The sequence below is a fragment of the Ctenopharyngodon idella genome, chromosome 5 (assembly GCF_019924925.1).
Source record: "Ctenopharyngodon idella isolate HZGC_01 chromosome 5, HZGC01, whole genome shotgun sequence".
Taxonomy (NCBI): Eukaryota; Metazoa; Chordata; class Actinopteri; order Cypriniformes; family Xenocyprididae; genus Ctenopharyngodon; species Ctenopharyngodon idella.
Genome location: NC_067224.1, coordinates 41,097,716 through 41,121,925, shown reverse-complemented (window position 1 = coordinate 41,121,925; position 24,210 = coordinate 41,097,716). Strand labels below are relative to the sequence as shown.

Genomic DNA, 24,210 nt, shown 5'->3' with positions numbered 1-24,210 from the left:
TTCAAAATGAGGGCAGCAAATAGACCAGCAATGAATACTGCAGACTAGACCACAAATGTTTATTCTGCACTTTATTCTCCTATGTTCACACACTAGGCAATATCACATAGCAAATAACCTCTACCCACAATCCACTAGGTCTGAGGAAGGACTGCATTCAGACACATTAATGACATTGTAGGACTGACAGAAACGAAGCATCTCTACGTGTTGTTGGTCCTGGATACGAGAGTGTTCAGTAGTTATTTTGTTCGATATGCTGTTGAATGAGCAGTTTTTAAACTTGTGTGAAAATGTAAATCATGATAATCTATAAATTTGTTGCTGTTGTGATCTACTGCATTTACATTGGCATATAAAATGTAAGGCCTGTTCACACCAAGAACGATAACTATAAAGATAATAGTTTTAAAAATCGTAGCAGAAAATAGCAGCACAACTATAACGATAACGGCACAGAGAAATTATATCGTTGGAATCACTTTCAGAACTTTTTGATATTCTAATTGACAGCCAATCAGAATCCATCCAGCTTTGAAGAGCACGAGCATTTAAAGCGGCAGACGACAATACTGCAGCGCATGCTTAAAGAGATAGTTCACCCAAAAATGAAAATTATCCCATGATTTACTCACCTTCAAGCCATCCTATGGCTATTTTCTTTCAGATGAACACAATTGGAGATATATTTAAAAATATCCTTAGTCCTCCAAGGTTTATAATGGTTGTGAACGGAGGTCCCGTGTTTTGAAGTAAAAAAAAATAATGCATCCATCCATAAAAAAAATAAAAATAATAATAATAATAATAATAATAATAATAATCCATATGACTCCAGTGGGTTAATAAAGACCTTCTGAAACGAATCAATGCGTTTGTGTAAAACTTTATAAAGTAAAATAACGAGCTTCTGGCGTGACAGCCACACGTTCTACACAACACGTTATAGCGTAGTACGTCATGTCATTGTGTACTACGTCGCGGCAGTTAACGCTTTTTGGACGTACGTCAAATACCTATGGCTGTTGTGCCGGAAGCTCATTATTTTACTTTGAAAAGTTTTAAATAAAGATACTTGTCTGACACAAACGCATTGATTCGCTTCAGAAGGCCTTTATTAACCCCCTGGAGTCGTATGGATTCATTTTTTTATGGATGGATGCATTTGTTTTGTCTTTAAAATTTGGGCAGCCATTCACAACCATTATAAACATTGGAGGACTAAGGGTATTTTTTAAATATATCTCCAATTGTGTTCGTCTGAAAGAAGATAGTCATCTATACCTAGGATGGCTTGAGGGTGAGTAAATAATGGGAAAATTTTCATTTTTGGGTGAACTATCCCTTTAAAAAACAGAATGATTATGTCTGATGGTGTGGACGCTAATATAGTTCTCGTTCTTGGTGTAAACGGGCCTTTAACATACGATGAGCGATGACTATATAAAGATATATAAGCAGGCACTTATAATACCACAGTGGTATTTTTTCTGATGGGTCAATAGTCAAATATTTTAATATAATGACCATTCAAATGTATAAATTACTGCTGTTGCATGAAACCTACATACTGTAGCTGATAGTCTTATATCTTTAATATCACTCAACATTCTTCTTCTCACATAATTTGAACTCAAATCAATATTTTTATATATTTATTTATTTGGGAGGTCGCTGTGTAATAAGTTAAAAGAGATGACCATGTTTGGGTTTATTCTGTGATAATGACATTAATTTCCTTTTTTTATATATATAAAGAATGTGTTTGTATTCTAAGCATCCACATATAAGTGTGTAAATATTTGCTGGTAAATCCGCAAAAACTGTCACAGCTACAAATGCATACAATGACTGTAATATTGTGCAATATACTAGAAACCCCGCTAGTCCTTCATGTCCTGTACTTACTCCTGCACTAGGAAATAAATGGATCTTTATGAAATGAATGACTCTTACAGACACAACAAGAAACGAACACATACACAATGAACAAATGGAGTGTGACTTCATTTTAGAAAAAGTTTCATTGCACGCAGCATTTAAAAACAAATGTGAGGAGTGACAAGGCACATTAAACTCAACACAGGAGCAATGGGCAGAGTAAAAAAAAAAAAAAAGAAAAATAATATATATTTTGCTTAAATTAAATTAAGCCTAATTAGACCATTAGGTTACTTTGCATTGTGACATTATTTTCATAACAATTTAGCACTATAATTCCTCATTTTTAATTCCCATTATTCTCAATGGATTCTTATTAGATTCTCAGTAATAAGTAATAAAAATGGCAGAAAATACAACAAAATGCTATGATGTGTAAATACTTTAAAATGTGAATAAAGTATTTTTGCATATTTTATTAAAAAGTGCTTCATCATTGTGAGGAAAATGTCAAAATGCAACAAAATCTTAATGATCCTAAAAACGGGCTTAATTTTCTTTATGCAAAATATTATTTTGCATTTATTTATTTTGATTCTGGAGTGAAATGTGACCTGGAGATGTGCAAGATTTGTAAAATGCATCTGAAAAAAAATTGCAATTTAAACAACGGGCCAGAAATATGAATAAATACTAGAAGTTGCACACACACAAAAAAAGGAGTGCCTAAAACAGAAGAATGAAAGCTCCCTTCAGACTTCCTTGTTTTTGTTCTGTTTCTCTCCGTCTGGTGTTTTCTCATGTGCTCGTCTAGTCTACAATGGGGCTGTGAGAAACCCCGGGCCAGTCGTACATGTCGGGCACGAATGAATCGTAGTTGGTGTTCCACACAATTGATCTGACGTACGCTTCCTTATCCACAGGCTCTGGGTATCGGAACGCCATTCCATTTGAGTACACGTACTCCACCACCTGTGCACAAAAACACACTGTCTTAGCAATGGGTTATGATATACTGAGCAACAATGACATTTCTGTCCCTCATATTTTGTAATAATACATTAACAGTAGATATATAACCAGATAAAGAAGTCACCGTTCACCGTATAATCATTTATAATTTTGACTGGTCTCATTTGCTTAAAAAAATAGTTTAAAAGGTGGAAATGTGAGGTTTACCATTTTATAAAACTTTTTTTTTTTTTTTTCTCCATCAAACCCTGTATTATTTGAACTGTAAAGTTTAAATTGATGTTTTTAGAGCCATTTTATGGGTTGGATGTTACCATAGATAGATACCATTATTAATACCATATGGTATTCATTTTTTCTGTCCCCAAATTTAAGAGCTCTTGAAATTATTTCTCATACAATTTAAGATATTATACAAATTTTTTGAATTTGAGGCTTTTAAAGACTGTCCTAAAACACACACACACTCACCTTGACAGCCATCTGTAGTGACACCTCTCTGATTTTGGACAGCGGTGGATACAGTCGGCCCTGACTCAACTCTTCATCTGTGAGCTGATCCGCCAATGTCTAAAACAACACAACCACTGTTGTTTTATCAAGCCACAATATAAAATATTAACAGAAACAAGTAAAAATAAAGCTACAAGTAGCAATTATCGGGGTTCAAGTGCTTTAAAAGTCTTTAATCATATGCGTAAAAAGGTATGTTTTAATTATCAAGCGTGTACCCATCTTAGTACCATCAATCATAGATGGAAAAGACCATTTACAGCCAATGCAGGCAATTTACCATAGGAAATGTATGTTTTTTTTTAAAGCTTTTTAACAGTTATCGAGGTTGAGCCAAAAACCTAGGACTAGTTCACCAAAGTTGTTTTTTGAAATAATCTCCAATATTTAACGAACGATTCGATGGACAGCGGCGGTCCTAGAGGCAAAGTTGCTCAGAATGAGGAGTTCTACCATGTGGTATGAATGCCGTGGGCATGTGTGAAAAAAATACAATCCCTTACGCACATGAAAAACGCAAAGGCGCCCTCTGGTCCAATTTCTTTGGAATTTCTCACAGGCCTCTAGGGCCGTGGGTCAAACAGGCCCAGCAAGTTTCGTTCTGATTGGCCTCCATTAACCTTGTCTGATAGCTGCTCAAATGTCATTGGTCGTCGCTGGCCGCATTTTTCGAGATACTCAAATGTCCTCAAAGGCAATCTTGGCACCTTGGACAAAGACACCGCATGCCAATTTTCAAGTCGGGTTGCATAGTTATAGCCATTTTTAAGTTTTTTTTTTTCCATGTTATAGCACTACCAAGTGGGCAGTCACCGTGTCCTTTTTCATGTGACCACAGAATGAGCTCTTACATATGTGTGCCAAGTTTGGTGAAAATATCTCATTCTGTTCATGAGTTATAGCCATTTTAGTAAAACTGGCTCCGGCTACTTCGAACGTTTTGGCGGCCCTTAGAGACCGTGAATCGAAATTTCAACTTTTTTTTTGATAATTATTGACAATCAGACTCCAGAGAATCTTGCTGCACTGGTTTGGTTCTGATCAGGCCAAAAGAGTGATGATCAAATCATTTTGTCCGTCTTGATCCAAGGATTCCAACAAAATAAGACACTTGAGCCTACGTCTAACAGTTTAGGAGTTATGAGCGATTTTGTACTTTTCACCACTGTAGCGCCCCCATCAGGCCAATTGGGGCGAGCCTTGGTGACGTTGTGGAGTACTACCAGCCAGACACATTCATATTACAAATAGCCACACCTGCTCTTACATTAAAATTAAGATGGATACTTTGGTCTGTGTATTTACCTTTGCGGCCTCAAGAAAGACGGTATCACTGATGTGTCGGACTCCACTGAGTATAACAGCCAGAGCTACACCTGAAATCACAATTACAACCTTCTGGTCAACACATTTATTTGTTTGCTTATTTGGATAATTGTAGATGTGTTTAGAGCTAACCACCAAAACATCCATTAATATATAAGACTATAATTAGTGTGTTAATACCTGGGAATATATAAGCATTGTTGCCCTGTCCAGGGGTCAGTATTCTGCCATCTTCTAGTGACACCTGTGCAAATGGACTGCCGCTGGCGAACAAACACCGACCCTGTAACAGAAACACTTATATTTCCATATTCATATTCATACGGGTATGACAATCCATGTACACATGAGATCTGTGTATGACTACAGGTGTAAATGTATTTAATCTGTGAACACCTTGCCTTTATGGGGACATGGATCACAGTGAATTTACAAAAACTATGGTGTGTTTGCATACATGGCTTCAAATGTGGCTCATCTAATCTAATTTTAGTGCTAAATTTACTGGTTTAAATCTGTAATTATGAACAAGTTTATTTTTGCATTATGTATATTTTTTTTCCCCCTTTAAAGCCACCTATATCATACACTGCCCGGACAAAAAAAAGCTGCTGTTTGGATTTTAATAGGCAAATAAATAAGTCTATGGATGGATCATTATTAGAGTAATTATTATGTTTTTAGCATGTTATATGTGTGGCAACGGTTCTTTTAACCCTAAAAGATGGAGTGTGTAGCTTTTCATCCCTAAAAAAAATATAAAAAATAAAAACTATATACCTTTTTAAACTACAAATGCTCATCTTGCACTAGCTCTGCGATGCGCCACACATTACATAATCACATTGGAAAGGTCAAACGTGATGTAGGAGAAAGTACTGATTCAGTGTCTACAAAGCGACCGTGCAAAGACTAAATCAAAAGCCCTTTACGAAAAAAGGTAAAACAACAATGTTGGACGATTCTGAAGTTGGAGGAGAAAATGAAATTGAGTGGAGTATTGCGTGTAATGCGTGGAGCATCGCAGAGACGAGCATTTGTGGTTAATAAGTATATAAATTTTCTTTTTTTTTTTAGAAAATGACTGATTATTTAACTAGATAAGACTCTTATTCCTCATCTGGGATTGTGTAGAGCTCTTTGAAGCTGCACTGAAACTGACATTTGGACCTTTAACCCGTTGAACCCCAGTGAAGTCCACTATATGGAGAAAAATCCTGGAATGTTTTCCTCAAAAACCTTAATTTCTTTTCGACTGAAAAAAGAAAGACATGAACATCTTGGATGACATGGGGGTGAGATTTGTCAGGCTTCAAAGCGTTAATGCAGTAATGATATTTTACCTGTGTGAGGTTGTACGCATCTTCAGCTGTGCATTCTGCTTTAGCGGTGGGGTTGCTCAGGGCGAAGATAATCGGACGCTCATTTAAGCTGCCCATTGCTCTGATGACATCATGAGTGAAGAGCCGGCCGGCCCCGGACACACCTGTTTACATTGAGAAAGTGGTCAAAACATTTATACACATACATATATTAATACAGAATTTATGGGTTATGCATGATGCATTCAGCTTTATGCATAAAAAAACAGCAACCCACATTTACAAATGTAAACCTATTCATTATCCAACAGTTTGATGGGAGTATTGTTGCCTATTTCAAATGTCAAGAGGCAAGCAGATTACAACAGGACATTTACATACAGAAGTCTACAAAGCAACAAAAGGAGCTTGTTTAATTGTAGGTCATGAAAAACTAAATGACAACTGTTGAAGTGTAATCCTTGACTAACATTAAAAGGAAACTAGATAAAATTAAGGTTAAACTGAGGTAGAAAGATTGATGTTGGGTTGGATTTCAGTGCAAGACATAGAGAAGCAGCTCATCTTACCGATGATCGCTGTGGGTTTAATAACATTGACTGCGTCTAAGAAGCTTTTCACGTCCCCTGGATCAGAGTGAACAAAAGCCTCCTGATTACTATCCGTCTCATAAGCTCTGCCCTATAAAACAGAGAAACGCACACAGGATTACTGGAGGACTGTGGATGTCAGCCTCAAGCATGTGAAAGAAGAAGTTGGTCAATGGCACAGATTTACTATTCCTGTTTAGAGTTTTTAGAGGAGCTCAGATTACTAAATGATTGAATGAACTGGTTCAAAACCTGGATTTACTAATCAGTGGTTTACATTCCATTTTCATAGTAAAATCTATTTTAATTAAAGCAAGCATTTTATCAAACTCCTAATCACAAGTATTAATCTTTGCCTTATAACTTTGTCATGAATGATAAGAGGTAAAGTATGTTACTACTTTTCCAAGCGATCAGACTTATGCTGGTGCAAACAAATGATGAGATCCAACTTTATGAACCCTATCATAGACCCGGCGCAATGCGACGCCAGGTGTTTTTTGCAAGTTTCAGCCCGACGCAGTTATCATTTTCACATCCTGCGCCACGTTGTTTAAATAGCAAATGCACTCGCACCCATCTGTTCACCCATGGGCGTCCAGGTCTGAAAACGAGGTGTGTTCAGGTGCATTGTTGGCGTGTTGCTATTTTGAGGCAACCGAAAACGACTGCACTATTGACCAACTGAAACCTGGTCTAAAGTTAATGGCGCAATATGTTTTTGTTATTTAAAGAGCGCGTTAGTAATATGTTCCTTTATGCGGGTGCACAACGTGCTACACTCTGCTTGTTACACACACAGGGACGCGCAGCAGCACACATGCCAAATATAAAAAAATAAAAGGATTACAATGTAAAAGATTATTATTGTGTGCATAAAGAAAAATGTTTTGGTGGAATCCGGCTTTTCCCGTAGATGGTCTGCTCACGCGCTTTAACCTCGCACACGAGCAGATACGTTTCCTAGCTAGAGAAACGTTCAGTTTTTCCGCTTGCAAATTTCGCCATGTAAATAGCGAATCCGCCATGGCACGAGCGCAACTGGCTTTTAAAGGGAATGGGAGATGACACTCTGATTGGTTTATTGCACGTTACACCCAAAACACACCCTTTACTCGAGAATAGGGACTACCCTTTTCGTCCATGCGCCAGGCGCGCCTACCATTTTTCCCATCGTTAAACTAGCAAAAGTGGATTTGAACACACCCTAAGTGCACTTGCGCCGTGCACTTTAGACCATGAGCTTAGATCGTTAAAATATGGCCCACTATTTCTGAGCTATTTTTGCAAAGACTTTAATTTAGTGTAATATTTTGTCATGACGTTCAGATAAATACTCTTTATGTAACCATGTCCGCTCACCTTTACTAACAGACCATATTTGTCAAACATCCAGATCTTTTTTCTGGCATCTGCCTGAGACACCCCCGACTCCATCATCGCCATGACAATCAGGTTAGCAATTCCCAGAGCTGCCTAAAAGTGAAAATTGTTTAAAGCTTAAAAAAACACAGGCAGTGCTTAAATTTAAATCTCAAATCAAACCACACAGATTAAAAGACAGAGTTTGCGTCATTGTGGCTTTAAACTGTGTCATGTGTGCTCACCTCCCCAGCCCCCAGAAACAGAACTTTGTGTTCAGTTATTGGCTTCCCTACAACACGCTGAGCCGCCAGTAAACCCGCCAGAGCTACTGATGCAGTGCCTGCCACACACAAACATGATCATTATTCATTATTCAAATTTTTTTAATAATTTCTTATTTTCGAATAGTAAAGCAACAGCACACCTCTCCTCAACAAGACACATTGATTTGAGGAATCTGGAGTACTTGAAGAGTTTAAAATCACTAACACTATGAGTAATAGTGATTCTTGCCTTAGCAAGTACCGGTACTCACCCTGGATGTCATCATTGAAGGTGCAGTACTTTTCACGGTATTTCTTCAGAAAGCGGAAAGCGTTGTGATTGCCAAAGTCCTCAAACTGGATGAGGGTGTCTTGTCCGTACTTGTCCACCACAGCCTCCATGAACTCATCTATGAGATCGTCGTAGCGCTGAGAGCGGTCACGCCGCTGGTACAGACCCATGTAGAACGGGTCCCTCAGTAACTTCTGCACAAACACAAATATATAATCCCCTTTTTTAAGTTTAAAATCTGTGAATGTCGTGTCTCTGTGACACACACACGACTCGTGTGCACAGAACGACGCACCAGTATCAAGTTCTCTTTCGCGCTTGAACAAACAATAACACACAGAATTATGCCAAAATGCCAATTTTGTTGAGTATCCTCATAAGAGCAGTCTTAAATGAGTTAAATAATATCTTAAATGAACTTAGAGTTGTGAGAAAATGAGATGCGCGTCAGATCCGCATCATGTTCGGCAGCAGCAGCTCTTAAAGTGACAGCAGCCTAATAAACCTGTTGCTGTGATGTCTGTCATTAATGTTAATCAAAGAACAAAAGCTAACAGAGAAAATTGTAGCTTTAATAAGGATTAATCTATATTTCATTTATAATTTATTAAGTGAAAACTGTGAAGTGTTTGATAACTTTATTCAATTTCTGTATATTTCCTACTTGTTAGACATGTAGAAAGGCCACAGGTAAATATGAAAGTTATTATAATGGGTTAATGTGAAGGTTGTTTTAAGTTCACTCAAATTAAAAGTTAATTTTTTTTTAAAGCCTAATAAATGTTAAAATTGATAGCTTTCAGTTATACGGTAATGTTAAATGTCTATAAGTAATGTTTTTTTGTTTGTTTGTTTTTAAAAAAAAAAATCAATTTCATAGAGACATCAGTACCAGTACCAGTGATACTGGCCTTTGTTACATCCATAGGGACATAAGTTACTCTATTTTGTATGATTTAACTTGCCATCGTGTTTCCTGTGTATGTGTATACTGTGTTCCTGTCTCTCTTGCTCCTGTTCTCTCTGCTCGACAGGCTAATGAGTGCCACCTGACTCCTGTTTGAGCTCGTTAGCTGGAGTACAAAGGAACCTGCAGAGCTGCAGTCCAGGAAGAGAGGCTGAGGTGTTCCGTCCTTGCAGCTGCCATCTTCCAGTCCCAGTGCTGTTGTTCAGCTGTTGTTTAATTAAGTGTTCATTGATTGCTTTACCGGTAGTGTTAAGGTAAAGTTGTTAAGAGTGTCAATAACATATTAGCGTTATTACAGTAGGTACAGTATTTCAGCCATTGTTGTAACTGCCTAAATAGCAGAGTGTTTCAGCTATTGTTGTAACTGCTTAAGTGGAAAACTTTTGTATGGAGGTGGATGCCATTTATTTTAGAAATTACCTTTTTTTCCTCCTGTGTTTGACTTAGAGAGGGAGTCAGGGAAGTGTCTCTGTATTTTATTTCAATTTCTTTTGATAGGTAAGTTACTTCTTAAAAAGCTTTTTGTTTATTGTGTTGGCCTTTTCCCCTCCTGAAGCATTAATTTAAGTATCTTCTGGTTTATTTGCTTAAAACTGGTGTGCTGAGCTTTCTTGTGTACTGGCCCTGGGACTTGGAGACGGCAGTTCTCTCAGCCTCTCCCCACTATTTTGTTTACCCCTAGCCTTTTCAGAGGGACTCGTAACAAGTGGGGGCTCGTCCGGGATTTGAACCTGGGACCTCTCGCACCCCAAGCGAGAATCATACCGCTAGACCATGATACGTCATGATATTGCCGAAACAGTCAAAGCCCGTGGAGTTCCCCCTGTTTACTGGTGCCCAAGCCAGACTTATCTTTCCGTTTCTGCACAGACTACCGTAAGGTGAATAAAGTCACCAAACCTGACATGTTCCCGTGAATTCAGAAAAGCAGTAGTTATTTATTTGGGGAAACAAGTGGGTCAGGGATGCGTGAGACCTGTTGTTGCCAAAGTGGAGGCTATCTTACAGTTCCCTACCCCCAGCAATAAGCATGAGTTGCGCCGATTTCTCGGTATGGCAGGCTACTACCGAGGGTTTTGCAGAAACTTCTCTGCAGTGGGGAAATTCATAAAAAATGGCATTAAACAAATATTTAAAATATACTGTCTTTAAGTTGTTTCTACATTAATTTGGAGAGTAACTGTGAAATTATTACAGTGTAAAAATATTAAACTCCAATGTTTTTAATCGTGATTAATTACAGAAAAAATGTGCAATTAATTGGTTTATTTTAAATCGATTGAAGGCACTAATGTATTTTAAAAATGTTTAAATTAAACATTAAATTTAATGAAATATTGTATAATATATATTACATAAAAAATATTTATATATTTTATATTTAATTTGTTATATTTATATATAGATATAAAATATTAAAATACAATACTATATATTATGTATTTTTTAGATAGATAGATAGACATCAAATCTTGTTGGTTTGGAAATGAAGGGTTACCAACCTCGTTATCCGTGCCCACATCAATGCAGACCGGCAGGCAACTCTCAGGCCGGATTCCAGCGCAGGCCGTATAAAGACACAGCTTTCCTACAGGAATACCCATACCATACACTCCCAGATCCCCCAGACCCAGGATACGCTCACCGTCCGTCACCACTACAGCCTACACACACGCAGAGATAAATGATCCCTCACTATACCAACAAAAAATCTCTTAAGACATCAAATTAATACATACATCACAGTCTTAAAGGGACAGATCACCCAAAAATGTTGTCATTATATGTGTTTGAAATGACATGAGGGTAAATAAATCACGACAGAACTTACTAATCAAACATGCACTTTAATAAAAATCGAAAAGCACTGGAATGTTGTAATCCAATACCTTGACAGTGGTTTCTGGCCAGTTATCCAATATAGAACGAACATGTCCTTGATCCTTAATGGAGATAAACAGACCTCTGGGGAGAATAAGACAAAAACTTCACTCTCTCTGACACACAAACTGTATTTCTGAGATAATCTCCCCCACAAAAAAGTCCTAACTACATACGAAACAAAACTCGAGTGTCGAAACTCGCGGTTACGGTAAGGGGCGGGACATTTCCCCAAACACATTAGAAGTGGTTGGGCAATCACAACACACTGGTCCAGCCAACCAATCAGAGCACATTGTGCTTTTCAGAAGGAGGGGCTTCATAGAGACAGGAACTAAACAGAGCGTTACTGACAGACTGGGAAGGGAGGAGCTGCAACAATGGAGAATATGAGGAAAATAATGAACATTCAAGCATGAAAACCTGTTCTGGTAGAGCACAAAAACAACATCAAGACTTTGTAAATTGACTTTAAATTGCAATATTTCTGCCATCTTGTACATCTAAAAATAACTTTAAGTCAAGCTGAGAATAAGAGCATGTTGGGCATACAATCAAAGCTGTGATTTACACATAAATGGGTTCAATGTATCAAAGTTAAATAGTTAATAATTAATGAAGCATAGCTTACTTGGGTCTCCTGAAGATGTGTCCATACTGCGTACATGCGAGGCCAACAGTTGGCGTGTAGACGATGGGCATGAGAGCTTCGATGTCTTCCATGAGCACGCGGTAGAAGAGACGCTCGTTCCTCTCCTGAATTCCCATTAGGTAGATATACCTGCTCAAATCATGAAAAGCAGGTTATGATATTGCTGGCTAAGATTATTTGTAGCCACAAAGCCTTAGGTCACAAAATTTCTCATATTAATGATATTTTTTGCATATTATGCATGTTAAAACTCAGATTTTATATGGAAATTTTACATTAAAATCAAATTCAAACAGCTCTTATTATCAGAAATGTGTAGTGATGTGAATGAATGTACTTCTGCAGTGGGTCGGACATCTTCTTCAGGTTTTTCTGGAAACGCATAGCCTGGGTGTCCTGGGTCTCGATCTTTGGTGGTAACAGACCATGAATGCCCAATATCTGCCTCTCCTTCAGAGTGAAAGCCATGCCCTGTGCACACACAAACACACAATGAATGTTTACACAAGATTTTTACTTTTTCACTACAGTAAAACTGTGGGAAATTGTAAGGGCGTCGCTAATGTGTTATGAGTTTCCAAAGTCAAAATAGCCCAATCCAAAGGTTTTGTTCAGCCGAATTTTGGCCTATTCAAATGAAATTGGATTAAAATTTAGAACATTTTAAAAAACGCCAGACAATGGTCAGATCACAAAAAGTTGCATTAAATATATTACATTGTTTTTGCAACAAGTGCAGGATATTTTCTTCTCTATTTATGACAGTAAATGAACAACAACAAAAATAAATAAATAATAATAATTAAATAATATTTTTTTTTTTAAAAATCAGATGTTTACAAACCTGAGCAAAACATTTTATATTTATTTTCATATGTAAAAATAATTTATGGTTTGAAATTATTTTTATTATTTAATATTATTATAAATTATCATTATAAGTATTTTTTTGTTATTTGGAATGTGTCAGATTTTAAGTTGTCATTCAAAATAAAATTAAGTCATAAAATAAAATAATCACTAAGAGCGAAAATAAAATTTAAAAATGTACAAGTAAATAACAACAACAATAATAACAACAACAACAAAAATAATAATCATCAATTATAAAATAAAATAATACAAAATAAAATTATAAATAATAAAAATAAAATTAAATAATATAAAATAAAATAAATCTGATATTTACAAATCTGACCAAAACTACATACATTTGTGGTTTGACATTATATTAATTATTATTATTATTATTATTATTATTTGGAATCAGATTTCAAGTACACACAGTCAGGACTACATTGTCTACAAACAGATACAATTTTATTGGTGCAACACCAAAGTTTATTTAGGGTTAGAAGTTTGTTCAAAGCCCCAAACATAAATATGAGCGATACTAGTGATGCTTGCCTTAGCAAAGGACACAAATTACAGACAAAACCATACACACAAAGACAACTACAGATGGTCTAATCTAATGCATTGTCTACACAGAAGTATGTGACATATGGAGGGCAGACAACACAATAGGTCATACAGAGACTCTGAAACACTGCTTTATGTGTGTTTGGGGGAGAGCTGGAGCAGCCCTGCTCTTTTGTATATTAAAACCATGCATGACTCTTTGACCTGAGGTGCCACATATGTAATGCATACATCCTGTGTGAAGAGGAAACCCAACACAGTGCATCTATAGAGAGGAGATCAAAGCAGAACAGCGACCAATGAGGGTCAGTGAGGGGGGAAACACCCATCTATAACATACAGCCCATGGCGGAACTGCATTTACTTTACATTCCATATGCCTAGAGTGTGTACATATGTTTGTTTGAGCATGTTAGAGGGGTGCTAGACCATTTATAACAGGGCTGGTGGGTTGCAGGTCTGTTCTGCAACAGCAAGAAAAACTATGTTAAACGCAAATAATAAAAATGAAACTTACTATATATTGATGGATAGTTAGGATAGACTTATTAACCTTGAAAGGGAGGAAAAAAACACTTTCTGTCTTTTGTGATTGATGTCAAAGACCAGGCATCCAAACTAAGTAGTATTTTGGTGCAAATAAAATCTCATTTGGTAAAACCTCAAATCATAAATATAGCTGCAAGCAGAGATGACGGGCCCAAACCCTGGTGCCACCGCCACCGCAGTGGCTTAAGGAAACCTGTGCATGGCGGGCAACATACAATCTTTATTTAATTTAAATCAAATAATGATTTTACACGATGAGAAACTTCCTGTTTCCCTTTTTTGTCATTACTTTAATCCCTCACCATGGCAACACTGTTAGAAATATCCTATAATCGTTCGCAATTTAGCATCTTCAGTGATTCATGTTGACCAAGTTTGGTGGTGATTGTATTAATCCCCTACGAGAAGTACTTAAAAAAATCATAGCCTGATTATTCAAAAAATCCACATTCAAACCAAAATATCTGACTTCCTGTTGGTCAGAGCTAATGACTGTAAATTAGAAAGTTGTCCGACTTGATGAGAAGAATATATGTACCAAGTTTGGTGACTGTAGGTAAAACTAACGGACATAACCCCTAACTTTAGACAAAAGGTGGCGCTATAGAGCCCCTCCCCCCCACCCATTTCTACTCGCTGGCGATGTGTCTGATGTGTGTGTCGAGTTTAATGCAATTTGAAGAATGCTAAGTGCCTCAGAAACCCCCATAAAGAATATAAAATTTTAATCAGTTGCCATGACAACAGTAATCAAGATATCAAGAATCCTTTCACAGGTGTGCATCTGCAGTGTCTTGACATTATTCTGACGAAGACCGAAGCTAATCAGGTAAAAAAAAAAAGAGGGCGATTTCAAAGCATTTTGAAAGGGACACACTTCCTGCTGCCAGTTGGTGGCGCTATGACTTTGACTCACAAAAGTCAAATTCATGTAATCAGCCTCCTACTACGAACACACAGCTGAAGTTTCATCAAAATCAGTTAATGTATGTAGAAGTTATAACACACTTCCTGTTTCCTTTTTCTCGCCATAAATTCATTTCAAAGCCACGGCCAAACCATTCGAGATATCAAAAATCCGCTCGCAATTTAGCATCCTCAATGTCTTGACTTCATGCTGATCGAGTTTGGTGGTGATCAGATGATTCCCCTAGAAGAAGTATATCAAATTCCAGAGCATGCGTTTTTCAAACAACCCTAAATAGCTGACTTCCTGTTGGGCTGGCGTATGACTTAGTTTTGAAAGTTGTTCGGCCCGATGAGATCTATAACTGTATGAAGTTTGGTAACTGTAGGTGAAAAGGGGTGCGCTACAGAGCCCCTCAAATACAACCATATAAAAGAGTGTGCTACAGAGGCCCCCCATGACAACTTGTGCCTGGCTCTAATGGCCAATGAATCCTACGTGTTTGCAAAGTTTCAAGAGTTTTAAAGGGACCCAAAAGTGCCCAAAAGGTTGAAAAAAATGTTTACCCAAGGAAAACAATTCAGGGCTTGAGCCCTATCCCTAATGACACGGACATGACTTCAGCTTCAAAAACCATAAACAAAAACTACACAAGGAAAAGAAAACACGACCCAGACTGCATAAAATACAATTGCAGCAAGGATAAACATGGTTTGTGTTGATCACCATGTGTTTTGTGTAGTGGTTAAATGGATCGTTGTTGATCCGTGATCCGTAGGGACCAAGACCCTGTGCACAATTCGGGACGCATGTGTTTTGCGGATCAATTTTTTTTTTTTCTGATCCGAAAAATGATCCGATCTGTGACTTAATAACCGTGATATGATCCAAACCGTGAGTTTTGTGATCTGTTGAACCACTAGTTTTGTGAGGTGAATTACTGGCTGCTGAGTACACAAAGCCAAACATTTTAGCTTACTTACACAGTAAACAATTTGGGTTCTGTGTTGGGTCATCGCTTGATGTCCAAAGTAAAATAAGAGTTTTCTACAGCACAGCAATTAAGAACACCCATGTTTTTCAGGATACATGGCACTTCTGCTGAGTCACTCCACTAATGTTTTCCAGACCAAGCATTCAGACCCTCAATACACACAGGAACAGGGTTAGAAAGTGTGTATGCATTTACGTTGGGGAGTAAATAACTAAAACTAGCAAAAAGACAATAGTAAAGAGTTATTTTGTGTAAATGCATGTGTTCAAGTTTATTGATATCATGGCAATTGAGATCCTCATTGTTTTTGTGGCACTTACATAATTTATTTGATCTGAAAGCAGCAAATTACAGATTCAAAGTAGATTCCCCAACTCTTCTATGGATGATATTGGAAACCAGAATAAATGGTGACTGAAAGAGACATTGAGACAGAACTAGAAGGATGGACAGATTGTATTTAGTCTAACCTTGTTGGTACGTGGGTTGAGCATGAGCGGTTTCCCCTTCTCTTTAGTGTGAACCCATCGGCACACGCTCACACACGGCCTCACACTCGTGCTTAGTCTGGACAGCATTGCTGCAGTGATACCGATACACACCTGCAAAAGAAAATAAGGAAATAAAACATACAAACACACACTTAAAGGGGACCTATTATGCCCCTTTTACAAGATGTAATATACTTTTCAAAATACCCCACAGATCATTTATTATAGCTTGTCAAATTTGCCCCTATTTGGGTGTGAGCAAAAACACGCCGTTTTTGTGTGTGTCCCTTTAAATGCAAATGAGCTGCTGCTCCCGGCCCCCTTTCCAGAAGAGGGCGGAGCTTTAACAGCTCAAGCTTCGGATGTTCAACAGCAATAACAAAGCTGGAGAATCTCACGCAGCCAAAATGAGGATTGTCAGTAACGGTGTTCAGCCTTACATTGTTCAAACCGGAGTCGACACTGATGGAGAGACTCAGGAAGAAGTTACAACTTTTAGAATGCAACTGGACGTTTCTGAATGGTTAGTGGATAAATTTATGTAGTTGCTGTGGAGTTGATTCAACTCATCAACTAGCATGTGCCGTCATGTTAATCTTTTGTGCAAATCCAGTGTTAAATTGACCCTTGTTTTTGAAGCAGTCCGGCGTAAAATGACGGCATGGCAACAACACTCTACTACAACAACTCTTCCTCTTCTCTAAAGCAGCCCAACATGGCCTCACCCCTTTGTTGCGCATTCTTGGGGGTGGGGTTTATGTCAATTTTGTGGTTTGTGATGTGACCAACCTGGGAAGAAGCTCGTTGTAGTCCCTACCAGCCATTTGTTGTCATCCTTAAACAGAGAATTCTTTAAAAATAAATATCTCCCTTTGCATTGAACTTTGAGCGTCGTAATGATGTTGTTTATGCTCAAACAGCAACATTTCACAATAACTAAAGTTAAAAAAGTGAAATCATAATCAAGGACTCCTTTAATGCACCCAGACACACACAGATCATTTAGATCAGAAGCGTCTGATAAAACAGTTCGGCTGTTATTGGGCAATTAGATTGAATTTTTATGATTGATCTATCAGCAGCACTGGATTCTCACACCACAGTCTTCACTGAGAACATTATCACTGAGTCACTGCTGTACTGATAAACATTCATGCCAGAGTCCTTATAAAGATTATCAGAGCACACACAGCACTGAAGAACATCTCTGCAGCCTTTATATAGGCTGTGACTCTGGAGAGGAGAATTAAAGTACAACAAAACCATTCAAATGTAAAATAAAAATAAATAATTTTAATAAAACTAAAAAAAAAAAAAAAAAAAAAAAAACACTTACTAAAAAAAAGATGAAATATTGTATTTTTCACCTGCACATCATGTGACCATTAACCAACCGTGAACATGTGAATGTGTTGTTAAATTGTTGAAATATTAACTTAAGATTTCAGGGGGTAAATTAATTAAATATTTTAGGTAAAAACGGTTTGGCTGTCAAAAAAGCCTTTTTACATTTTAACCCATTTTAACTGATGATACAAACACTGTAGTAACTGTTAGGCAACTAAATGACCTTAACTTGGTGAAATCTGTAAAACAAAAGAATCTGCAACAACAGAGCACATCAATACATGACAGAAAAGCAAATTTTCAATGCATGAAGTTTTCAATGCATAAAAATACATGCACATGATCACTGAACACAAGACATTATTAGGGATGCACCGAAATTTCAGCTACCGAAAATTTTCAGCCAAAACAGCTATTTTCGGTTTTGCGCCAAAATGGTTTTGGAGGGCAAGAAATCAGTGACCAAAACAAACATTTAATTAGCGCTTCTCCGATGACACATTTTGAATGTGTTCAGCATCTATTTCTGCACACAACATGGACAAGTAACAACAGATAAACCTTGTGCGTCCTTATGGACATTTTTGTCTTTTTCAGTTTTGTTTTTTGTATTAATGCCAACTGCATAAATTTTGGCACAAGAGTGTATTTTTATTGGAATTTTACTATTTCACCCCCATTTCCTTTAATTAATCTATTTTACACCAGTAACACAAAATAATTACACTCAGGACCTTAAGGACAAAAATGTCCTCATTGAAACTCATTAAAACGGCAATTTTTAATCCAAGGGCCATTTAAGTATAAAATGATGCAATCTTTGTTAATAGGCTTTCATTCAAAATTAAAATGTGTACTATCTATTTACCAAATGGTGCCATTTTCTAAGGTTTGGCCTATAAAGCAATTACTTACTTTATTCCTGCTTTCTGCTTCTGCATATTATAGAGACCACTGGATAAATTATGCAGCTATAATTGTGTGGGTGTTTTAATATGGATGTATGTGTGTAATAAAAAAAAAAAATTGTGTGTGTGCATGTAATATTTGAGAGAGAAAAACTACAGCGAATCACAAATCCAATTCGTGAACAAAACATTTGTAGCATGCCTGCCATCCAATAATCGCAAAAAGCTTTGTGCTTTGTTACTTTTATTATGAAGCAAAGTCTCAACTTTAAAATTAGGTTGATTTTATTACGAAATTCAAACAAATGTCGTTTTGGTGCTCTTTAATACATTGTGACAGATCGCTGTCGCCGTCTCAGTTCAAGCGGCAACACGGACCAAGCACATATGAATCGATCATCTCATCTCCTCTTTACTACTAGTTACAGCACAAAATAAACATGGGAGAGAAGGTATGTTGAAGATATAGTGCAATGAATCCTTACTCATGTAATCGCCCAATCAGTGTTTCAAATGGGGAAAGACATCAATAAAACAGCTCATTGTCACTTAACGTTACATTGAACTCAAGCAAGCTATTCAATGTCCATAAAATGTCCTAAAAATTAACTCTAGAGCATTTTGCTAAATATATGCACTATATTACATATTCATTATATTTTTACTTAACCTGTTAGAAATGTCTTCATTATTTAATGTATGTTTGAATAAATCTGTCATGAAATCAAGTTATTATGGTTTATTGTCATTTAAATGTTTATATTTCACCAACAAACTGGAAACAAGAAACAATTCTGTTATTAAAAAGTTGATACAAAAACTGCCTTTTGTAAAATTTAAATATTTGTATAACTCAGTTTTAGCTATTTGAGTGTTGATTATTAAATAAGTTTGATTAATGAATTGATCATTTATTTATTAATTATTTATAAGTGCATCCTGAATTATCAGTTTCGGCCCAGAATTTTCAGTTCGGTGCATCCCTAGACATAATGACAATGCAGCACTGGCCCAACAAGGCAAGTGACAGTTCTCGGCAAACAATGTAAATTGTTGCATGAAATATCCCTTTAAGAATACATCAGATTACTTGACTCAACACCATATGAACAATCATCTCCCTTCCCCCATGCACTGACCTTACAGTCCGAGAGACACTATTCCTTTCTCGCCGTCAGCGTCACACACACTTACAGTGATCTCACACTCACAATCTCAGGCAAACACAAGGAATCAAGGAAAATAATGAGATAAACACAGAATTTACTGTCCAAATCAGGCTTTCCCTAAGCACAAACATATTAAACCAGCAAAATTATCCTACGCCTCAAATGACCATTTTAATAGGATGTGGTTGTAATATCACTGATGATTCAATCGAAACAACATAATCAGACGTCTCATGACTGCTGGTTTGTGAACGTCTGCATGTGAGCAGATGAACATAGTCATGTCAGCACTGAAATTGCCTGCTTCGCATTACGTAGAGGAAGTGAAACCTGTACAAACCCAAAGTCAAACCCTTACAGTCACCCACAGTCGCTCTTTATCTGTTTATTATACCGTGTTCTTCTGGGTCATTAAAAAAAGTCAAAGTACATAATAGGGGTAGTGTGCATGCTGATATCTGTTGCTAGGTCAGGGCTGTTTCATCCAGTGTGATTCACAGCAGAGTAATCACAATCACAAGTTTAAGTGTACCGCTCAAGACTGCAACAATCACAGGGCAGGTAGTTCAGGGATCATTCCAAACTGGGACATCTGCATTTAAAGAAACAGTTCACCCAAAACACAAAACATTCCAAGATTATTCAAAGCAAAATTTGCACCATGAGGAACAGACAGTAATCTGCAAGAGAGCAACTACATACAATGTAATTTTACAATTACAACAGAGCTGCGATTTAATTAAGTAAATCCTAAAAGGATCCTGAAGTGCCTAGTTTATATCACAGCTCGGCCAGAGCTGTTGAGCTTGGTAAAACCTCAGTTTTCTTCTAATCTCTAACCATTTCTCCTCCTAATCTCCTCTATATCACTTTAAAATATAGCATTCTGTGCAGAATTCAAATGGGACCAGTATGTTTTGTGGTCTGCACCGACTCGCGCATATGATCCTGATCTTGTGTCTCTGGAACGATAGCGGTTCATGTGACACTAACGTGAAACCAGACTTCATTCTCCTCAATGGAAAGCATATTTACACTGTCTGAATCGTTCCCTATCCCCTATATAGTGCACTATGTGCCATTCACCTTGTAGAAAGTAGCAAATGTGTGAGCAAGTGACTGATTTCAGCCGCAGCTTCAGCATCTATTTATAATGTAGGAGGCAGGACCCTTCAGATTCTAGAAAGCATTTGATTGGACAGAAGATCTGATGAGAAGCTGAAGTCCACGGTGATGTCATGAAAACCTGTGATCCATTTTAGCGGAAGAGAGATAGTAAGTTTTCAATGCTTATATCTCCTAAATGCGAATTTTGTTACTGTTTTGGAACACACCAGTTTATTCATAACCTTAAGGCTAACATATTTATACTAAAGGCTAAAAAAATGTAAATTTTGATTTCAGGTGGACTTTAAATAAAAGTCTTCAGAGTAAAAAAAATTTTTAAAAAAATGTGCTATGCAGATGCGCTCCCCAACAAAATCACCCCAATCATTGTAGATAGAATGATTAATTCTTTCCAAATATAACTATTCAAGTCATCTAGTGAAACTTCCTTTATTTTTTCATATTGCAAAAAAAATAAATATCGCAATGTCTGTTTTTTTTCCCAAAATTGTGCAGCCATAATTTACATTTATACTTTTGGCAGACGCTTCTATGCAAAGCGACCTGCATTGAAGTTATACGTTTTATCAGTTCATGCATTCGCTGGGAATCGAACCCATGACCTTGGCATTACTATTGGCATGCAATACTGTTAGAGCTACAGGAATGCCATATAGCCTGTATAAAAATTAAGTACGTGTAATTAGATTATATAAACGTTTTAAAATACTTGTAATCAGATTTAATGATTACATGATTACATTATTCTCACAACGACAGAAAGTTATTCATAATTCAGTGAATCTCCCTACTACTTATACTGCTTATATACATTCAGAAGTTCTTTCAGGTTTGTGGAATTGCACACACAGACCAGCCACTGAAAACTGAGACCCAAACAGCATTTGATCACTGGATTTACAGAAATCATTTCACTTTTAAGAAGTGTTTTCTCAACATTGCAACACTACATATCTAATCAGCTCCTGACGAACACATTAATTATTATTTGAATTATCGCTCAGTGAGTCATTTAACCATGTATTACTGTCTTTGGAAGGCTTTTGTCTTTCAAACACATTAAAATGTACAAACTGACATAATTTTTTTTACATGCAATGCAGGGATTCCCCAACTTTTTGGTCAGCTGAGCCTCTTTGACCTAATATATTTGCTTGAAGTACCTCCTGAGATTTTGAGTTAATACGTTAGGTCAATGATAATATTAAATCAATAATAATAAATAATAATAATAAAATTAAGTTCACGGTTCTCTGATGTCAGTTAATGGTCACATGACATGCAAGTAAACAAAAAAAAATATTTCATCTTTTTTAGTAAGTTTTTTATTTTGATTTCATTTTAAATTTTTATGATTTAATTACTTAATAGCTTTTCATTAAACTCTGACATAATGCACTTCATGTTGATGATAAAGAATGGAATATATTTTCTTTCTCTTTGTATTTTTATATCAATATGGTACAATATTATCCTATTCAAATCAATCTGATAAAGGAGTTAGGTCAAAAGAAATCTAAAAGTAACCAGATTATATTACCTTAAATGTATAATGTAATGGATTACGTTAACTAACTACAATTTTTGTAACTTTGGAATCAATAATAACCCACTACAATTTGTACGTTTTCTCCCCAGCACTGCCTACAAAATGTACCTACAATTTATTACAGATTACTCATCAATAGGCTACTACCGTAAATGTGTCCCAGAAAACAAGCATTCTTTCTATAAGGCGGTTCCCATGACCTATAACCTTTAACAAGTGACACTGAAGGTTATTTTAGGGACCAAATGGGAAGTCACACAAGATCTGCCTGATGTGATCTTGCTCAGCGAAAACAAGCCAATGATTTGGCAAAGTTGACGAACATCCTGAGCAAGAAAATGCAATGCTTCTGCAATCATTTCTGTAAATTGTGAAACTACATCAAATTAAGTACATGCAAGTGAGTTGATGAAGGGCACGATGAGGACAGGTCATCGATTAAACCTGAAGCCTTGAGCATACTAGCCCAGACCTTAAACCATTAATTCACATGACACTACTCATCAAAGTTCATTTGTGAAAGCAGGATTTTGTAGAAAGTAGTACAAGACAATCAGAATTGTTCATAGATCACTACATTCAGGGTTTGAACTTAAAAACTTTCATTTAGTTACTAGCCTAGATCTTAATGGAATACAAACCTACAAGCTTTCAATTACCAGTCTAGATTTTTAACCTCTACATCACAGAAGCTGAATTTGTAAATATAGTTTAAAAGCCTTTAAAATACAGTATGCACTGTAATTTAAATATATTACACTCAAATGAAGTAAATACATTAGTATTTTGAATGTTTTCTTTCCACTAGTCTGAAAGTTATGGAAGCAAAATAGCCCCAAATCTCAAAACCAGTGGATGAAATAAACAGTGGTTCACATGTAGTGTCTGTAGTGCTGTTACCAGCTTAGATCTTTAAACATAAACCTATTAAACAGACTTAAAGCTCTGAAACCATTAGTTGATGGAGCAAACCCAAAGAGCAACAGGTGTAGAACTAAAATATTGATAACATTAAACAGTAAACACATCCGTTAACTTATTTGACAATCATGTACGTAAACACATTGTAGGATGTGATGCGCGTGAGTCTAACAGTTGAATGAGGTGATCTAATGAAGTGATGACAGCTGCTGTTCAGCTAAGCTAACGCAAAACGGTCAAAACACTCAATTCATCCCCTCCAGAGCTTCCATAAAGGATATATGTCAAACCTTACCTTTTCCTTTAAACGTCTCAGAGTCCGCTGGTCACAATAATACGCGAGTACACATTATATTTAAGATAAACGTACTGGCCGGTAATATGCGCGTCAGGCCGTGCAGAGTGAATGACAGCCGCGAGCGCTCTTGGCATCAGACATTCTAACACACAAGCCAACAGCCAATCAGAAAGGAGGAACGCCAGTACTTGAATTTACCGTAAAGCCCGTATATAAACCGCAGTGAACAACTGACCACAGAAGCGGAAGGAAAATGACGAAATCACCGTAATGACCTTACACAAACCTCATTCCTTTTTTTTTTGCAAGTCAGACTTGAGTTGCAAGTTGTGGAGTCATTTTAGTCGTCTATTTTTAGCCTACTAATAAAATAAGACAGTAATAATAATATTATTAATAATAAATTGATTATTAAATATAATTTTATTAATAATAATAAGATAATAATATATTATTAAATAATAAAATATATATTATTATTATTGATAATACATGTATTATTA

The 24,210-nt window shown here is 36.6% G+C and overlaps 1 protein-coding gene across 1 annotated transcript; it reads right to left on the bottom strand.

Annotated features, from left to right (window-relative positions):
• Positions 1-56: 56 nt before the first annotated feature.
• On the bottom strand, positions 57-23,865 carry me2 (malic enzyme 2, NAD(+)-dependent, mitochondrial). Its single transcript, XM_051892753.1, has 15 exons — positions 23,705-23,865; positions 16,367-16,498; positions 12,362-12,495; positions 12,004-12,153; positions 11,381-11,456; positions 10,994-11,155; positions 8,505-8,718; positions 8,212-8,309; positions 7,967-8,080; positions 6,584-6,695; positions 6,036-6,178; positions 4,873-4,975; positions 4,672-4,742; positions 3,325-3,423; positions 57-2,853 (listed from the first exon to the last, which is right to left on the bottom strand). The coding sequence occupies exons 2-15, from the start codon at positions 16,472-16,474 to the stop codon at positions 2,692-2,694; spliced, it is 1,746 nt and encodes a 581-aa protein (XP_051748713.1). The 5' UTR covers positions 16,475-16,498; positions 23,705-23,865; the 3' UTR covers positions 57-2,691.
• Positions 23,866-24,210: the final 345 nt, after the last annotated feature.